Here is a 20,034-nt window from a genome sequence, read left to right as displayed (position 1 = left end):
TTTTCACACCCTGATACAGTGCAAAGGAAATTTGTTTGTCTCAGAATCTATTCAGTTGCGGAGTTTTCACCTAACTTTCACTTGGAAGAGATTAATCTGCAATGTATTGACATGCTAAAGGAAATATCAGTAGAATAATTTAACAGGATTCTATAAATACCTACTAAGCAATTAATATGTTCAGTTAAACTCATGCTTGTGGATTAACATCAGCATTTGGCAGTTTCTATTTGTGTGAAGTCATTCTCTAAGATAAAATATGTTATAAATAAATATTAACAGGGCAATTAGGTAAGAGAAAGAAACAGGCATTCAGATTAGAAAGGAAATAAGACTGTTTCTAGTTGTGTATGACATGCTCTTGTACCAAATATAGAAAATCCTAAGGAATGAAATGAAGAAAACAATTCCATTTTCAATGCATCAAAAAGAATAAAATAGTTAGGAATAAATTTAACCAGAGAAGTTCAAGCCTTGTACACTAAATACTTTGCACATTGAAAAAAATAAAGATGACCTAAATAAATGAAAAAGCATCCTATGTTTGTGATCAGAAAAGTTAATATTAAGATGGCAGTACTCACCAAACTGTTCTGCAGATTCAGCACAACCCCTACCAGAATCCCAGCTGCCTTTATTGCAGAGATTGACAAGTCCATCCTAAAATGCAAGGGGCCATTTTGTCACTTGCTATGTGTGGCAGGGGAATGTATGGTCCAGTAGGTAGAGCACAGTAGTGGCTGCAACTTGCTGTTCATTTAACCTGGTATGATCTTGTTGTAGGAGAATGACATCTTCCTGGGCTGGGAAAAAGGAGCTTATAAGAAATGGGGAAAGAGTAAGAAAAAGTGTTCAGATTTAACTCTAGAAGAAATGAAAAAACAGGCTGCTGTCCAGTGTCTTCGATCTGCTTCTGATGAAGTAAGTTTGCATTTTATTTCTAATACTTAAGAAAAGAGGGTGTGCTTTAAGTTTACAGATGTAACAACTTGCCCCAAAAAACTTAGGAAAACAGACTACTCATTATCTTACCACTATAACAGAAACATTATTACTTTTTTCTTTATGTTAGTTTTTCATATATTCAAAGTTTTATAAAGTATATTCCTTTATATATGCTACTTTAATTAGAGTATGCACAAAATTTTATATCCTGTTTTTGATTTAACATGTTTCATCCTGTTTTAACATTGTCTTTACTCTTAATGTCTAATTTGCAATTCATCAAATAATATTTCAGCAGCAGTATAATATAATCTTCATTGCTGGATATCTAGGTTGCTCTTGATTTTTTTTTTTATTATGCTATCTAAAATATTTCACGTGTGGTTTTTCTGCATTATTGGGGGGGATATGTTCCTAGAAATGGGATATGAGTTCACACACTTTAAAAGTACTGTTATTTGCATGTGATTCATAATTTCTTTTTGTTTTTTATAAACTATTATAAGATTATTTTATTCCTCTTTTAGCACTTTATATACAATATTTCTCATGTCTTTCAGCATCCTGAAATAACAAAATAATTTTAGAATATTATCATCTATCTAAATTAATATTATGAATTCTGTGTAATCCCTGAGATCATAACTACTTAAAAATTATTTTGCTTTGACCATGCTATTTGAGATAGTGTGGTTTAAGTACTTTTATGATGCAAGGTCAAATTGAGAGGATTTTGACTTCCAGAAACTCTTTTCCTGACCTAAGTTGTTCAAAGGTCTGATGTTGGGATAGCCAGCTTTGCTACAGTTGATAAACCGTGGAAGTTTATTCTGTCTGGCTACCACCTATAGTGTACATGCCTTTTAATACTTACTTGTTCAGTGTTTCCCACCATGGGTTTTCATCCAACTCAGAATTGTCTATGTCAAAGCCTGGCTTTCCTGGCCATGTACTCAGGGTACCTGTGTATACCTCAAATATTTTGGCTGTCACATCCTAAATTACAATTGTTTGTTTGACTGAGCTCATTGGGGCAAGGTTTGGGAGTTAATGGAAGTTACCCATCTTTTTTTTTTTTTTTGAGATAAGAGTCTTGCTCTGTCATCCAAGTTTGAGTGCAGTGGGATGGTAGCTCACTGCAACGTCAAACTCCTGGGCTCAAGTGATTCTTCTGCCTCAGTCTCCCCAGTAGCTGGGAATACAGGTGTGCACCACTACACCCGACACATTTTTCTATCTTTAGTAGATACAGGGTTTCACTCTGGCTCAGGCTGGTCTTGAACTCCTGAGCTCAAGTGATCTTCCTGCCTCAGCCTCCCAGAGTGCTAGGGTTATGGGTGTGAGGCACAGTGTCTGGCCTATGTGTCTTTTTTATTTCCTACTGGCTGGTAGAGTGAGTGCTTATCACATAGAAGATACTGAATTTCTCTTCAGATGAATCTAATATTCATTTATTTAAAAAGCCTACCTGTTACGTCTGATCCTTTTTCCTACTCCCAACTGTTTTCCTTCCCCCACCCCTTTGATTTTTTTAACCTCTGAATTTCTTAATGCTGCTATCTCATACACTATGGGCTAGGAGTTTGGAAGTTACTGCTTATACCTTTAGTCAGGTACCATTTCATGACTGCAAGAAGGAACGTAATTAGCCTAGTTTAGAAAAAATATAAATATATATAAAGGATCTAGGGATATCTTACTGAAACCAGGTTGTTAGAAGTGTAACAGCCTTAGGAGGGGCCTGAACGGGGAATTATAGGATGGGCAGACAAAGTCACTTTCTGTAATGACTCACAGTCTCTCATTTGCTTCTCTCCCTGTGTCTGGGTCATTCTCTCTCTGAACTCTGGCTTTCTGTGCTTTAGTACACATGTGACGAAGAGTGTCGATTCCAGCCCAGTATGACCCCTGAACTCTGCAGTCTGGCACCATCTAGAGAGAGAATCTGATTGGCTGGGCTTGAGCCGTGTTTCACCCTGATTTGATAAACCATGCCACTGCGCAGGAAGGGCTGCCTGGAGGTCTGTCCCTTTAGCAGGGGCTGCAAATGATAGGAGGTCTGCAGAGAAAACTGTGATTAGACAGTAACCCAAATGGTGTTTTCTTCATGACACTCAAGGAGTAGATTGATAAAATTGGAGCTTTTAAAGGAATTCAGATGCAGATGGGTTTTTTGGTGAGATAAGGTTAGTTCAGGTAAATTCTTTGAGCAAAATCCAAAGAAGCTGCTGAGTCATGGTTGGAAGGAAAATATGAGTAGGACAATTTCAATCTCAGAAAGGGTCTTGTTTCTTTTTTGGATCAAAGTTGCTGAGAAATGACTCTAATCTTCAACTCACAGTGAAGCTGAGTAAACAACAAGAACAGCTGAAATCAACTGTGAAAAAATGAAGAGTATAAAAACCTTATAAGGATAATGCAAGACCCTACGTATAGCTTGTTTAATTTGTGTATAGTTCATGCTAGGCGACTATGCTGTGTTCTCAAAAGAACTTGGTATTAGGTAGAAACGGTGCAAGGGAAGGATAGTGGTTTGCAAAGATGTTTGATTCTTTAGGTTATTGCTTTGCACAATGCTATATATATATTTATTATTATATATATTATATATAATATATTATATATATTATATATTATTTATTATATATTTATTATTTATTTTTTTGAGACAGAGTCTCACTTTGTTGCCCAGGCTAGAGTGAGTGCTGTGGTGTCAACCTAGCTCACAGCAACCTCAAATTCCTGGGCTCAAGCAATCCTCCTGCCTCAGCCTCCTGAGTAGCTGGGACTACAGGCATGCGCCACCATGCCCGGCTAATTTTTTTTATATATATTAGTTGGCCAATTAATTTCTTTCTATTTATAGTAGAGACAGAGTCTTGCTCTTGCTCAGGCTGGTTTTGAACTCCTGACCTTGAGCAATCCGCCCGCCTTGGCCTCCCAGAGTGCTAGGATTACAGGCGTGAGCCATCGTGCCCGGCCGGATTTTTATTTTTGACTCTAATAAAGCATACTTGTCCTATCTTGTTTTTCTCATTTTATAAAAAATTACTGCATTGATTTGTCCTAATAATGATTTTTTTTAAATCTTATCAAATTTAAATTGATTGAGGAAATGAATGTGTCAGCCATATACCAGGTGCTCAGTGATTACTTATGGAATGCATGAAGAGAAAGTCCTCAAGTCCCAGTTTCTTACTTCAGAGTCACATGCTGTTGTGTGTGCATCAGTCTACAGATCCTAAAACCAGCTCTGCTGACTCTTGGGAAGCCAATGGAAAGAACTTGAACAGAACCATCTCTGATTATTGCCTGAAGCAATAGAAAGAATCAATGTGGTACTTTATGAATTGTAGGCTATCTGTATCTCTTGGTTTAAAAAAATTTAGAATTTATCTGTTGGTTTTAATGGAAGGAAAGAATCAAGGAGGACCTGCATAGGAAATTGTAATGCAAAGTTTTATTTTATGTTTTGGCTACAACGAATGTTTGCATGTAAGTAGGTTGCTCATTTCGTGGGATACCGAGGATGGTAATGTTTGTGGTATTGTGCTATGCTTTCCCACCCAGTTTAAATGTCCTTTTACAGCTCCTCTCAGTAAAGTCCTTAGACAGTCACTACCAGCTAATCACAAAAACCACTGATAATTCAAGTTTACAATCTAGTAGATTAAAATGTTAATGACAGTTACATGATGATAATATAGACAGTTATATTAGTTATAGGTAGGTAGGAAATAGTGGGGATGGTATGCATCACATGCAAGATGAATTCTTTTCTTAAGTTTGTATGACTATTATAGTTAAAATTTGAACGATTTCTGTAAAAAAAAATCCATAGTTATCAGACTATCCACTATGTCATGGTTTAAGGAGAATGGCTTACTTCTGACTCCACTTTTACATTCTTGAATATTGCACTGTATCTCCACTTTATCCTTGTAATAAGTTGAACCCCATATTACAGCATATATCTTGACCCGCCCAGCTCAAAATTTTATTTGAGAGACATTGCCAAGACAGTATGGCAACTCACTGTGTCAGTAGTTGGTGACTATTTATTCCCCCAGGGAATGTGGCCTTTGATGGGCTTTGTTGGTTAGTAGGTCCCAGCTGAAACTGCCTTTGCTAATTCCATTTTCATTTACACATGCAAATAACATACAAGTATTTAGGTATTCATTTTCTATAATATGCACTTGCAAATACATAGATAAGCATTTAGTTTGGCTGCAGGTAGTAATGGGGTCTGTTGAAGAGGTGCTGTGATTCATTAATAAGCAACTCAGGCCGGGCGCGGTGGCTCACGCCTGTAATCCTAGCTCTCTGGGAGGCCGAGGTGGGCGGATCGGATCGTTTGAGCTCAGGAGTTCGAAACCAGCCTGAGCGAGACCCCGTCTCTACTATAAATAGAAAGAAATTAATTGGCCAGCTAATATATATAGAAAAAATTAGCCGGGCATGGTGGCGCATGCCTGTAGTCCCAGCTACTTGGGAGGCTGAGGCAGGAGGATTGCTTGAGCCCAGGAGTTTGAGGTTGCTGTGAGCTAGGCTGACGCCACGGCACTCACTCTAGCCTGGGCAACAAAGTGAGACTCTGTCTCAAAAAAAAAAAACAGGCCGGGCGCGGTGGCTCACGCCTGTAATCCTAGCTCTTGGGAGGCCGAGGCGGGCGGATTGCTCAAGGTCAGGAGTTCAAAACCAGCCTGAGCAAGAGCGAGACCCTGTCTCTACTATAAATAAAAAGAAATTAATTGGCCAACTGATATATATATATAAAAAAATTAGCCGGGCATGGTGGCGCATGCCTGTAGTCCCAGCTACTCGGGAGGCTGAGGCAGAAGGATCGCTGGAGCCCAGGAGTTTGAGGTTGCTGTGAGCTAGGCTGACGCCATGGCACTCACTCTAGCCTGGACAACAAAGTGAGACTCTGTCTCAAAAAAAAAAAAAAAAAAAAAAATAAGCAACTCAAACCCTCCCTCAGATGCATATTCTTTATTCAGTGTTAGTGTCCTGATTGGTCTGTTTCATTTCTGTTATCAGTAGACATGGTGTATACCTGGTACTGTTAAATAAATCCAGGCTGCTCTTCCTTTGCCCATCTAAAAATATAGAAAACAATATCGAACTGTGCCCCAAGTATTGTTTTTTTTTGAATCTTCAGGTTTGCTTGGTTCTGTTTTCTCCACCCCCACAGTTAGGGCTTTTTAAACATTGTTTGTTTTTGTTTTATTTTTGCTAATTAGTTATATTTCTATTTTATTTTTATTGAGCCACTTAAAACTGAGTCAAAGCTTGTAATTCATCTCCCACTTTGAGGGTGGTTAGAAGATTAGAAACTTAGAAGGCCCTGTTTGGAGAATAAATAGAATGCAATGATAACTTTTTTTAAGTTAGTTTTGAAAGTAACAGTGCTGCAGCTTACTGACTAGATCTATTGTTGTTTAAAGAGCCTTATAGAGGGTTTATGCCCTCAGTATTGTGGAGTATTATCATTTCACTTGCTCATATTCTCACATTCAGCAAAGCTCCCCAGAATAACTATTTTTGCCAGCAGAAGTACAGAGGTACCTCTTAGTATTTTGCATATGTATTATTTATATGCTGTACAGGGTTGTATATACAAAAAAAAAATGGAATACTTCATGGCAGTTTACTTTCTCCTTATCTATGGGTTCCGCATCTGTGGATTCAACCAAACACAGATCAAAAATATTCAGAAAAAATAAGATGGATTGTTGCATACTGAACATGTACAGACTTTTTTTCTTGTCATTATTCCCTAAATAATACAGTATAATGAGTAGTTACATAGCATTTGCATTGTATTAGATAATATGGGTGATCTAGAGATGATTTAAAGTAAACTGTAAGGGCTGGGCAAGGCGGCTCATACCTATAATCCCAGCGCCTTGGGAGGCTAATGCCGGAGGGTGGCTTGAACCCAGGAGTTCCAGGTTGCAGTGAGCTGTGATCATGCTACCAAACTCCAACCTGGGAAATAGAGCAAAACCCTGTCTCTAAAAAAAAGAAAAAGAAAGAAAGTAAAGTATACAGGAGGATGTGCATAGGTTATGTGCAAATACTACGCCATGTTATATAAATTTTGTTATCCACAGTGGAGGGGTGGGGGGCGCACATGTCCTGGAACCAATCTGTCACAGGGATGACTGTATATTATTCTTGGCATATGGACTGTTGAACCTAACTTTTTCTAGGTAGTAATAAGAGCGTGGTCTGGATGCTTTATGTACATTGTACAATGTGATGCTGTGCTCCCTCTACAGGCCAGACGCCCCCTGAGAAGAAACCAGTGGTTACTTAGCTGACAGTGCTCACAGTTGCTGTGTTGTCACAGCCATCCTTGGCTGGGGAAGCCTTGTCCTTGTCTCTTTGGGAATATAGATGGATCTAAAGCATTTAAGAAAACTTCTAGCCTTTAAAAAGACTTTGGCTTTTCCTCTGAGAAACTGTGATGTGCTGGAGGATTTGGAGAGGAGTAATGCGTCTGACTTAAATGCTGGTCAGGTCACACCTGCGGCATTGAGACTAGACAGGGTGCGGTGAGCTGGGTAGATGGAGGGGGCAGAGGGCAGACATAGAGAACCCAGTTAGGACACTGTTGCAGTGGTTCAGAGGTAGATGATGGTGAGAACTAAATGTATTTTGAAGGCAGAGTTGACAGGATTGGATGTGGGCTAGACAGAGGAGGAGTCAAGGAAAATAGCCAGGGTTTTTAGTCTGAGAAACTGCAAATACATGCTTTCTGTTTGCTAAGGAAAAAGAGCCTAGGGAAAGCACATCTTTGTGGAAGGGTGGGTACAAATAAAGATTTAAGTATGAAATGCCTCCTGTCAAAGAGCTAAGAGGAGATTTTGAAAAGGCAGTTGAATATGCACGCCTAGGGCTGGCAGGGCTGAGTGGTTGTCGGGGGTGAACATTGGATAATGGAGCATTTTTTTGTTTGTTTATCTAGCCCAGATCTTCTGACTTTTTTTTTTTTAATTTGAGACAGAGTCTCACTCTGTCACCTTGGCTAGAATGCAGTGGCATCATCATAGCTTACTACAACCTCAAACTCCTGGGCTCAAGAAATCCTCCTACCTCAGCCTCACAAGTAGCTGGGACTATAGGTGCAAGCCACCACACCCAGCTAGTTATTTCTATTTTTTGTAGAGACAGGGTCTCGCTCTTGCTCAGGCTCCTCTCAAATTCCTGAGCTCAAGTGATCCTCCTGCCTCGGGCTTCCCTGAGTGCTAGGATTATAGGCGTGAGCCACTGCACTCAGCCTTTCTGACTTCTTTTTAGAGAAGGTGCAAAATTGGGATTTTTATAGGAAATTTCCTGTTCTTTGAAATGTTGAAAAGTAAGGATATGAAAAAAGGAAATTAAAGAGGAAAGGCCTGTATTAAAATCTGAGAGTAAGGTGAGCAGAAGGGTATAAAAATAGGCATGTGTGAGGTTAGGGTATATGGTTTGAAAACAGGCTGAGAGCATGCAGAGTGGAAAGGAAGACCTGGGAAGGGGCCAGAGGACAGCACCTTGGGTTTGTGTAGTCACTGAGGCTGAAGAGGCCCGGTGCTAGAGGCACAGTTGGAGACCCCTGTGCCCTCTGCTGAAAGCATTCCTCTCCATTCCTCTCAGAGTCACTACTGTACTCAACTTGGTATTTATTTCCCCATACATATTTTTGCACATTTACTAAATGTTGTTTACAAATATGTAGCATCATTTTGCATGTTGTTAAACTTTGTATAAATGATACTATATACTCTGTATATTTCACAACTTTCTTCCAGTTAACATTTTTTTTAAATGTAGCTATTTTGATACCGTGATCTTATATTTTCTTTTCATTCCTAAGTAGTTGTCCATTGTGAGCCTTGTACTTAATCTATTCTTCTGTGTCTGTTCTCCTGGTAATGAACCTTTTAGTTGTTCCCCATTTTGGCTGTTAAAAAATATAGTAAGGAATACTCTTGTACATTTAACCCTTGTGCATATGTATACTACTTCTTCTAGTGTATATACTTAGGCATCAGATTACTGGATTGAACCCAGTGGGTTTTTTGTTTGTTTGTTTTTAACCTTTTTAGCCTTATGGACTCAAGTATTTGTTGAAAGGTGTGGACCTAACCAGAAAGCTATACATAAGCTTTTCTTATATGAATTATTTTTTTATATGCCCATTGGTAATCTCCTTTAAGAGTTCATGCTTCCTAGTTTAAAAATAATTGTTGTAAGTTCTGCTTTGAAAAACTGACTGTTCTTGTTAACTGAACAATGAGATGTGACAAATAGTATCCAGACATTCAACCCAGAGCCTTCTGAGCTTCTGTCCCAAATCTCCTTCAGGAATATTAGTTGTTATAGGAGGAACAATGGATCTGAAGAGAAAAGAAAGTGCCATCTCGAAGTTAAAGGAAGAAACAGGACTTCGTTCTGCATATATTAAAAAACAGAATCTACCTAAATCAACAAGATGTTATAGTGAACTAGGAAAGTTGAAGGACTTAATTCAAGTTGAAGTTTCCCTCCTTTTGTAAATGATAAAATGGAGGCTCGGAGAAATTAAATAAATTGTCCATCTTCACACAGCGCAGCAGGTCTGACTGAGGACTCCAGATCATGTTCTCTCTGCATTACATCACTCGGCTAAAGAGTGGTACGGAGCAGAGTTCCCTTTTTCTAAGCCTTGTTGGATCATGTTGTTTAATCATTATTTATAGGAAATTGGATGATGTCTTCTAGTTTTTATCACAAATTTTAACTGTCTTTCTTTATCATTTTAAGAATATAATCTGGCCGGGCGCGGTGGCTCACGCCTGTAATCCTAGCTCTCTGGGAGGCCGAGGCGGGCGGATTGCTCGAGGTCAGGAGTTCAAAACCAGCCTGAGCAAGAGCGAGACCCCGTCTCTACTATAAATAGAAAGAAACTAATTGGCCAACTAATATATATAGAAAAAATTAGCCGGGCATGGTGGCACATGCCTGTAGTCCCAGCTACTTGGGAGGCTGAGACAGAAGGATCGCTTGAGCCCAGGAGTTTGAGGTTGCTGTGAGCTAGGCTGACGCCACGGCACTCACTCTAGCCTGAGCAACAAAGCGAGACTCTGTCTCAAAAAAAAAAAAAAAAAAAAGAATATAATCTATGCCCTGGATCTCTTCCTCCCTGGCACATACTAGGTATTTGATAATATTTATCCATTAGATATTTCTTTTCTCCTCTGTATCATGTTCTAGAGAGCACATGTACATAAGAGCTGGAGGCAGGCCAATTTTTATAGATCCTTCTGTGTTCAAGGATAGGAATCACTGCCCTCTTGCAGGTGCCTTGGCAGAAAAATTGTTTTCGTTTTGGTGGTTTTTAAAACTTTGTATTACTTTCTTGGCCACTGAAGGCACATGTTTGTGAGCCCTGGAATATATTCTCAGTCCTCTGACTTGCTTTGTTTATTTTAACATTAATGTAGTTCTAAATTTTAAAAGGGTTTAAAAAACTTTTAGTCATTAAATTATGGGATTAATCCCTTACTCTCCCATAAAATGATTATTGTTATCATCAGTAATCATGCTATTGGTATCTAGTTGGGCTTCTTCCCACTAGTCTTTTAACTGCTTTAGAAATAAAGTCTAAGATCTGAAAAACTGTAATAAAAGAGCTCCATGTATAGGGAAGGGCTGAACACAAGGTGTTTGAAAGCCTGTGCCTTCGTTATTGTTATGTGACAAAGTATACCAAAACTTAGTGGCTTGAAACAACCTTTTTTTGTTTGTTTGTTTGAGACAGAGTCTCGCTTTGTTGCCCAGGCTAGAGTGAGTGAGTGTCATGGCGTCAGCCTAGCTCACAGCAACCTCAAACTCCTGGGCTCAAGCAATCCTCCTGCCTCAGCCTCCCGAGTAGCTGGGACTACAGGCATGCGCCACCATGCCCGGCTAATTTTTTCTATATATATTAGTTGGCCAATTAACTTGTTTCTATTTATAGTAGAGACGGGGTCTCGATCTTGCTCAGGGTGGTTTCGAACTCCTGACCTTGAGCAATCCACCCGCCTCAGCCTCCCAGAGTGCTAGGATTACAGGCGTGAGCCATCGCACCCGGCCGAAACAACCATTTTATTTTTTGTGATTCTATGGGTTAGCTAGGGCTCAGCTGAGAGGTTCTTCTGCTGGGTTTGGGTTCTCATGCAGCTGCAGTTAGATGGCAGCTGGGACTAGAACATTCAGGATTAATCTCTTCATATGACTGGTGCTTCAGCCAGCATGTCTGGGAGCTCTGACCTCTGTCCACATGGCTAATGGAACCCAGGAGTTAGCCTTCCAAGAGATAATGTGTCACACTTGCTAATGTCTTACGTGAAGAAGCCCAGTCACTATTGGAGGGGCCCAAACTTGGGGCAAGTGTTAGGAGACATGGTTCATTGGGGGCACCAGAGTAATAGACTTGCCCCTATCGGTTACTTTCTGGAGAGATTGAACACATAGGTTCTGGACCCCTGAGGAAAAGCATGAGACACCATAATTGAAATTGGAGAATAAATGATGAAAGTTGGCAAATTGATGGGTAAACCCACCATCCACTTCTGCTTCCTGGCTGCCAGACACTGACAAATAATAGGTTTATATTCCAAAGGTAGAACTGTGGAGGATTTCACTCTGAGGAAGAGGTTGCTGTAAAGGGGAAATATTCAAGGGCCAAGACAATCTCTTGAAAATTATAAACATGATAATAGAAATGAAAAATGAAATAGAAGATTTAGAAGATAGGAAATCTCCCAGAAAGTAGAACAAAAAGATAAAGAAATCATAAGTGGGAGAGAAAAAAAATTCGGGGACCAGTACAGGAAATTCAATAACCAGCTGTTGTACCATTTTCCAGATGTGGAATCTGAGGCTTTGATAGGTAAATAAGTTATAGAGGATCATTTGGTTAACCCTGGGATGAAATTTAAACCCAGATCTCTTTGACTCCACTATGCTGTTGCAAAGAGGACAGGCAGTTAAGTGCCAAGGAGGATCATATTGGTTAGTGGTCATAGTGTTGGCTTGGGAACACTTGTCATTTAAGGGAATATCCAATCTAAATGAGCTGTCCATAAAAGGTTAACCTGTGAGCTGATTAATATGGCAACATATTAATGAGGGATCAGAATACATAGGTATTCTCAGGTTCAGAGAGGGGAAGTAGCACACATGCCTTTTGCTGCCCAGCAAATGTGGCAGGGCAGGAATTCAGACCCAGGACCCAAAGAAACCTTCAGATATGGTGAGGTGAGGAGAGAGAATCTGGCAGAGTAAGTCACGTTGCCTTTGTTTACTTTACACTAACTAATGACTAAGGTCATGAGTTGAGAAGGAAGGGAAGTGTAGAGAGGATAGAGAAGCCTTAGAAATGTGGGTATGGAAAACGATAGGAATTTGTCAGGAACAGATAAGAATCTCAGAAGTAATAGGACACTAGATGCTGTATTTGACTAAGGCCCAGTCTCCATGATTATATAACTGTTTTCAAGCCTTCCCCACAGCCTGGGAGCAGAGTGCGTGTCAGTGTTGGTCAGAAGGGGAGAGAGCAGACTGTGGGGTCCAGGCAGGACCCAGAGGTGTTTTAGTGATCTGCATCAGGTTAATTATCTTCTTACTCCTCCAGCCTTAAACTGAATCATAGGAAATATTAAAGGCATTTTTGAAGCAATGAATCTAAAAATAAGATTTTAGAAAATGGAAGATGTGTAAAATCTAGAAATAGCGCCAAGATTAAAGTGTGACTAAGGTGACAGGGACTCTCTGATGGGTGTATCACATGTATATGTCATTTTAGTTAACCCTGGTGAATCTTGAAGGGGAAATGGTGGTGTTCTCAGGTTCAGAGAGAGGAAGTGCTCTTTGCTGCCCAGTGAATTTGGTAGGACAGGAGTTCAGACCCAAGCCTGCAGGACTCTCAACCCAAATACATTCCATTCAGCATAGAGAAGTTAAGAGTTATTAGCATGTAAACTTCAGAAGGGCAGGATGCTCATAACCATTTGTTCACTGGATGAATCAATGATAAACCAGTAGCTGGCTGGCCATATATCCACGATTGCTTACCAAATGTATTCTGAAATTTGCCAGGCCCTGTATGTGGCTTACCACTTTGCAGATTGAAAGTATGTAACTTGATTTTTAGAGTGCTTTTGTGGTTTGCAGAGTGTTTTTTTTTTTTTTTTTTTTTTGAGACAGAGTCTCACTTTGTTGCCCAGGCTAGAGTGAGTGCCGTGGCGTCAGCCTGGCTCACAGCAACCTCAATCTCCGGGGCTCAGCGATCCTACTGCCTCAGCCTCCCAAGTAGCTGGGACTACAGGCATGCGCCACCATGCCCGGCTAATTTTTTTTTTGTATATATTTTTAGTTGGTCAATTAATTTATTTCTATTTTTTTTGGTAGAGACGGGGTCTCGCTCAGGCTGGTTTCGAACTCCTGACCTTGAGCAATCCGCCCGCCTCGGCCTCCCAAAGTGCTAGGATTACAGGCGTGAGCCACCACGCCCGGCCTGCAGAGTGTTTTTATATGCGTGTGTTGGATGCTGGGAAGTGGCTGGGGGCTGGGTATTATTCATTTTACAGTTAGGAAAAGTAGTTCATGAATGCAGGGGTAGAGTGCTAGCATTTTTTCACCTGCAGAATGTGTTCCTTTTGGGTGGCTACTAAAATATGAATATAATTTAATCATTCTTGGATTCCTAGGATACTATTGGTATAAGAATACTCAAAGTATTCTTGAATGCCCTTATGGATATGGTATACCACTAAAATATATTACTAAAATTTTCTAGTAGTTTATATCATAATTGGGAAAGTGAGTACAATTTCTAATTAACAGCTCTAAATTAACACTTTAGATAATACCTGTCAGGAGAAAACAGGTGTGATGGCAGCTTCTGATGTCCCTTTATGCCTCTCAGTTTGCTATGATGATAACTCAGTGTTCTCACGATTTAAAAGAAAAATACAAGTAGGATGCTGCAGGTGGTCAAGGAAAGAAAACAAAAACTTATTTGGTAGAGCTTGCTTTTACAGAGTAAGGAATAAGCTCTTTTACTATTTAAATATGAAAGCAATATATATATATATAAAATATATATGTAGGCAAATATATATCACTTGTTCCTGTATTATATATATATTTACTATCATATATAAGGAAATATGTATTTGCATATAGGTAGTTAATTACCAAGAACTAAAGCATTAAAAAAGGTCTAGTCGCTAGATTGTAATGATCATTCTATGATAGTATATTAAATGGCAGCCCATTTTAGAGTATTGAAACAAGTTTAATAAGCGATCCCTAGAGGTTCAGTGTTCTGCTTTGGAGAGTAGCCCTAGGTTTAAAAACATAGTGACATAGGCTTGCTGTACAGAACAGTATGCAGCGTGTCAGCTGACACTGGTGTTAGTTTCATGATCTGAAGGAAATGAAATATAATTGCCGTACTCGTCACACCTTGAGCATTATGGTAAGCAGGCTCTATCTGATAGAATTCTTTAGTTGAGCAATGTTTATAACTAATATCTGCCATGGTTTAAAAAGTATTTTTTAAGGAAAGGACAGCTCTTCTTGTCTGGCCCATTTTTCTGTCTTCCTTTTAAAAGCTGTGGTATGATGTGGATGGAATATAACTGTGAGGTTTACAATTAACCATTTTCATAGCAGTCTGTTTTCTTGCTACTCAAACTATGAAACTGTGAAATTTCTTATTGAGGATATCTATTATACTTGTGCTGAGTCATTTTGAGTTAAAGTGAATGGGGTAAAGGTCTATTTTTAGCCCCTCAAGGCCTAGTGAGGGCGCTGGGTTAGCAGAATGCTCTGTCATGTACATCTGTTCATGTCGTGCCCACTGAAAGAGACTTGATTCTAATTTCATTAGGGCTTTTTTGGCCACTGAATCTAAAGACATGCATTCACTTTGTTATACATTGTAAAAGATTTTTCTTTCTTGTGAGAAATAAAGGATCTTAAGGTTAAAAGTATACACGGTGAAAGATTATTTGCTTGTGCCTGTTTTCTTTTTTTTGAGTCAGAGTCTCACTCTGTTCCCAGACTAGAGTGCCGTGGGGTCAGCCTAGCTCACAGCAACCTCAAACTCCTGGGCTCAAGCGATCTTCTGTCTCAGCCTCCCGAGTAGCTGGGACTACAGGAATGTGCCACCATGCCCAGCTCATTTTTTTCTCTCTCTATTTTTTTTTTTTTTTGAGACAGTGTCTCGCTTTGTTGTCCAGGCTAGAGTGAGTGCCGTGGCGTCAGCCTAGCTCACAGCAACCTCAAACTCCTGGGCTCGAGCGATCCTCCTGCCTCAGCCTCCCGAGTAGCTGGGACTACAGGCATGCGCCACCATGCCCAGCTAATTTTTTATATATATATCAGTTGGCCAATTAATTTCTTTCTATTTATAGTAGAGACAGGGTCTCGCTCTTGCTCAGGCTGGTTTTGAACTCCTGACCTTGAGCAATCCGCCCGCCTCGGCCTCCCAAGAGCTAGGATTACAGGCGTGAGCCACAGCGCCCGGCCTTCTCTATATATTTTTAGTTGGCCAATTAATTTTCTATTTATAGTAGTGACGGGGTCTTGCTCTTGCTCAGGCTGGTTTTGAACTCCTGATCTTGAGCTATCTGCCCACCTCGGCCTCCCAGAGTGCTAGGATTACAGGCGTGAGCCACTGTGCCCAGCCTTGTGCCTGTTTTCAACATTTATTTTTCTTTAAAGGTTGACTCTTATTTTTATCCTCCTATTTCCAGATTCTTCCATGCACTCTCCTCAAGTTTTATCCCAATTTTGTGTAGAGGCTTATACCCTGATCCTGACCCTTAAAAGATGACAAAGCTTTAACATTCACTCCCAGTGTTGACTTACATCATCTGGACTGCTTTTTTTTGTTGCAGTCATGAGTGTTCCTATTTCTTTTCTTTTCTTTTTTGAGACAGAGTCTTACTCTGTTGCCCAGGTTAGAGTGAGTGCCGTGACATCAGCCTAGCTCACAGCAACCTCAAACTCCTGGGCTCAAGCAATCCTACTGCCTCAGCCTCCTGAGTAGCTGGGACTACAGGCATGCGCCACCATGACCGGCTAGTTTTTTCTCTATATATTAGTTTGCCAATTAATTTCTTTCTATTTATAGTAGAGACGGGGTCTCGCTCTTGCTCAGGCTGGTTTTGAACTCCTGGCCTCGAGCAGTCCACCCACCTCAGCCTCCCAGAGTGCTAGGATTACAGGCATGAGCCACCGCACCTGGCCCCTATTTCTTTAAAAAAGAAAAAAAAAAATTACCCTATTTTCTTTAGACTGTGAGCTCCTAGGGGACTAAGATGAGGTTTTTGTGATTTTCTTTTGTATTGAGTCTGGCTCAAGACCTTGCTTACATAAATATTTAATACTCTTTTTGATGGTAACTGACTTTTGGCTATATAATGGGCATTTAGGCCCTTAAGTCGGCCCCTTGAGCAATATGATACGCCTTTGAAAGGACAGAAGCCATTCTGGGAGTTACATTAATATTTTCACATTTTATCAGTAAGTTCCATTGAATATCCTTTATTAGTAAAATATGTATACTAATTTGTATCTACAAACCTATAATTTTAAAACTTTGGTATTCCTTTAAATATTGATAATGTGTTTATTTTGGAACATGGAAAATTTGTAAGACCTTTGTGTTAAAAGTGTATAAATGCCTGATTTTTATATACCTGGCAGTAAACTAATGTGTCTTTTTGTTGTTGTGCAGAGCTCTGGTATCGAGACTTTAGTGGAGGAGCTCTGCTCCAGACTGAAAGACCTTCAGAGCAAGCAAGGTGAGGGTGCTGCTTTGAAAGCGCGGTGTGCACACATGCCAGGATTGCATCTCCAAGGGTTGAGGAAAATCTTAGAATTGACCGTAAAAAAGAACACGAAGAATAAAGTCTTTGTGTTAGTGTGTGTCACCAGGCCAGCCTCATGCTCCATCTTTAGCTCTGTTAGTGGCTTCTGTGTCAGCCCAGCAGTGGCTTATAGAGCCCTGCTCCCAAGGGAGATACTTACTCCACGAGTGCTCATATAAATGAAACATTTCATTTTTTGTCTTAAAGTTGAAGCTCAGAGATTGAGAGCAACACTTTTTCCTCTCTTTCCCCATCCTCACCCCTCTGTTAATATCTGCCTATTAGTATTAAAGCCTTCAAAGGTGTTGACAATAATTATTTCAGGTTTAGAAGGGATTTCTGTTTTTTTGTTTTTTTTGAGACAGTCTCGCTTTGTTGCCCAGGCTAGAGTGAGTGCCGTGGCATCAGCCTAGCTCACAGCTCAAACTCCTGGGCTCAAGCAGTCCTTCTGCCTCAGCCTCCCGAGTAGCTGGGACTACAGGCATGCGCCACCATGCCCGGCTAATTTATATATACATATATATATATATATATATATATTAGTTGGCCAATTAATTTCTTTCTATTTATAGTAGAGACGGGGTCTTGCTCTTGCTCAGGCTGGTTTCCAACTCCTGACCTCGAGTAATCCGCCCGCCTCGGCCTCCCAGAGTGCTGGGATTTCTGTTTTGAATCTCAAGTTCTTTGGACAGGTAGACTTGATAAGCTCATTAAGTCATTTTGATACATGAACCCTCCTCATAGTTGCTTTTCTTACTCTCCTGTAGTCCCTAAGAATGAGACCTACGTGTTAAGGTTAAGGATCCTTGTTTGCCTTCTCTTTTTTTTTTTTTTTTTTTTTTTTTTACTGACAAGTCTTGCTTCTAATGCCTTCTCTTAATGATTGAAGTATCCTGGTCTAAGCTGAGAGAATAGCCCTTTTTTCTATTTTAAGTGAAGTACAGATTTGCTTATCTCCATGTTAAGTAACAGAACTAATTGTAATGAAGCATGTTCTTTACAGATTAGAATTAGTCAAGATGAATCAATTTAAAGTCCGTGAGTACAGAACTTGGTTAGAAAATATTTTTGGAATCTAAACAAATGTTTTCTCTTTTGGTCTAATGAGTAAGTACACAGGGGATGTTGTCTCTGAAGTGCCTCTAGAGCTCTGTATCAGTGATGAGATGAAAAACTCTCACCTGTCAGCCTAATGCTAAGGTGGTTTAGCCAAAGAAGTCCCTCTAGCATACTGAAGAAATGGATTTTTTTTTTTTTTTGAGACAAAGTCTCACTCTGTTGCCCGAGCTAGAGTGCCAGGGCATCAGCCTAGCTCACAGCAACCTCAAATTCCCAGGTTCAAGCAATCCTTCTGCCTCAGCCTCCCAAGTAGCTGGGACTATGGGCATGTGCCACCATGCCCGGGTTATTTTCTTTCTATATATTTTTAGTTGGCCAATTAATTTCTTTCTATTTTTAGTAGAGATGGGGTCTCACTCTTGCTCAGGCTGGTTTGGAACTCCTGACCTTGAGCGATCCTCCCACCTTGGCCTCCCAGAGTGCTAGGATTACAGGCGTGAGCCACCATGCCTGGCCTGAAGAAATGGATTTTTATTAAAAAGACATACTGTATAGGGTTCTCTTTTTAAGCCACAAAAGTCTCTGTCATTTCTGATTAAAATTAATTGAGAAACTTTTAAAAACATGGGCATTTATTACCTAGATATAAGACAAATATTTCTAAAATTTTGTTTCATAACAGAAGAGAAGATTCACAAAAAATTAGAGGGATCTCCCTCTCCAGAAGCAGAATTATCCTCCACAGCAAAGGATCAAGTGGAAATGTATGTAACATTGTATTCAGTAATAAAGTGTGCATTTGTTAAAATCAGACTAATAATGCTACATGCAACAGTCCTTTGAGACAGCAATAAGAAATGATGATCACCCTTGTTTACAAATAAGAACCCTGAGTTCCCACTGCTTATTGCAAAGGGAATATGGGCAAATCTTTGGCCTTGCCAAATCTGTTTCCTAAAAATACTTTTAGTTCTTTCTTTGTAAATGATTAGTATTAAAATAATCTGCATTATAAACAGACTTCAATATTATATATTTTATTTTGATCTTCTGAACCTCTAAAACCTGAGAGGAAAAGATAGCACTTAGTTGATTTGTATAGACCTGCGTTGTCCAACACAGTATCCATGAGCCAGTTGTGGCTATTGAGCGCTTGATATGTGACTGGTTCTAATTGAGATGTGCTGTGAGTATAAAATTCTCATAGATTTCAAAGACTTAATATAAAAAGTATTGTATTAAACATTTAAAAATGTTGATTACACGTTGAAATGATAATATGAATTTATTTGGTTAAATAAAATATGTTATTGGAATTAATTTCATCTGTTTCTTATGCTTTTAATGTGACAGCTAGAACATTTAAAATTATGCATGAACCTCATGATATATTCCTGTTGGACAGCGTCAGTATAGACTAAGGAGAGTCAAGCTCAGGCTGTTTCAGAACATAGCCTTTTACCACTTCAGGTGCGACTTGGGTGTTGCTTTTAGAATAGCAGTCCCTTCAGTAGCCAACACAACTTTAAATTTTTCCTTTGGCATCTAGTCTACTCTGAAATTGTCAACAGCTGCCAGTTTCCTAGCAAGTCAAAAACACTTCCTCGTTTTGAAGCCCACCGAAACCAGGCTCCTGGTTATAGCCACCCTGCATTCTGGGAGTCACCAGTCTAATCAGTCTTCCGTTCCGTGAGCATAACATGTCCTCACACGAGTTCCCAGACCTCACAAGTAGTACTCACTAAACCACTACACCTCTAGTACTTTAGGGCTCAGTTGTGGGCCACTGTCTCATTGTTCTAGGCTTTACCGACATCCTCTTTCTGAACACTTGAATGTGATAATCCTTGTCATTTTGAGGCCTACTTAAATGCCAGGCAGTATGTTAGAATCACTCATGAGGGTGCTATTCTGGCTCATTTTGTATATTCTTTTACTCCCAACAACTGTTTGAGGTAGATACTATTATACCCCTATTTTGTAGGTGAGGAAACTCAGCCACAGAGGTGAAGTAATATGCCTAAGGTCACACGGCTAGTAACTGTAAGAGCCAGGATTCGACCTCAAGGAATGTGGCTTTAGAGCTCATACTCGTACTACTAATTCGCTATTCAGCTTTTCAACTGCATGTATT

The 20,034-nt window shown here is 39.8% G+C and overlaps 1 protein-coding gene across 6 annotated transcripts in view; it reads left to right on the top strand.

The window, feature by feature from the left end:
• Positions 1-20,034, top strand: part of KIAA0232 (KIAA0232 ortholog) — a 77,624-nt gene that overhangs the window by 36,400 nt on the left and 21,190 nt on the right. For all 6 annotated transcript variants that reach the window (XM_012747693.2, XM_012747691.2, XM_012747692.2 and 3 more), the window contains exons 3-5: positions 784-921; positions 16,709-16,775; positions 18,583-18,664. In XM_012747693.2, the coding sequence (XP_012603147.1) occupies positions 784-921; positions 16,709-16,775; positions 18,583-18,664 (287 nt within the window). The remainder of the gene's footprint in view (positions 1-783; positions 922-16,708; positions 16,776-18,582; positions 18,665-20,034) is intronic.

This window comes from Microcebus murinus, chromosome 16, assembly GCF_040939455.1.
Source record: "Microcebus murinus isolate Inina chromosome 16, M.murinus_Inina_mat1.0, whole genome shotgun sequence".
Classification (NCBI taxonomy): domain Eukaryota; kingdom Metazoa; phylum Chordata; class Mammalia; order Primates; family Cheirogaleidae; genus Microcebus; species Microcebus murinus.
The sequence above is the reverse complement of the archived record's forward strand: the minus strand, read 5'-3'. Positions and strand labels throughout refer to the sequence as shown.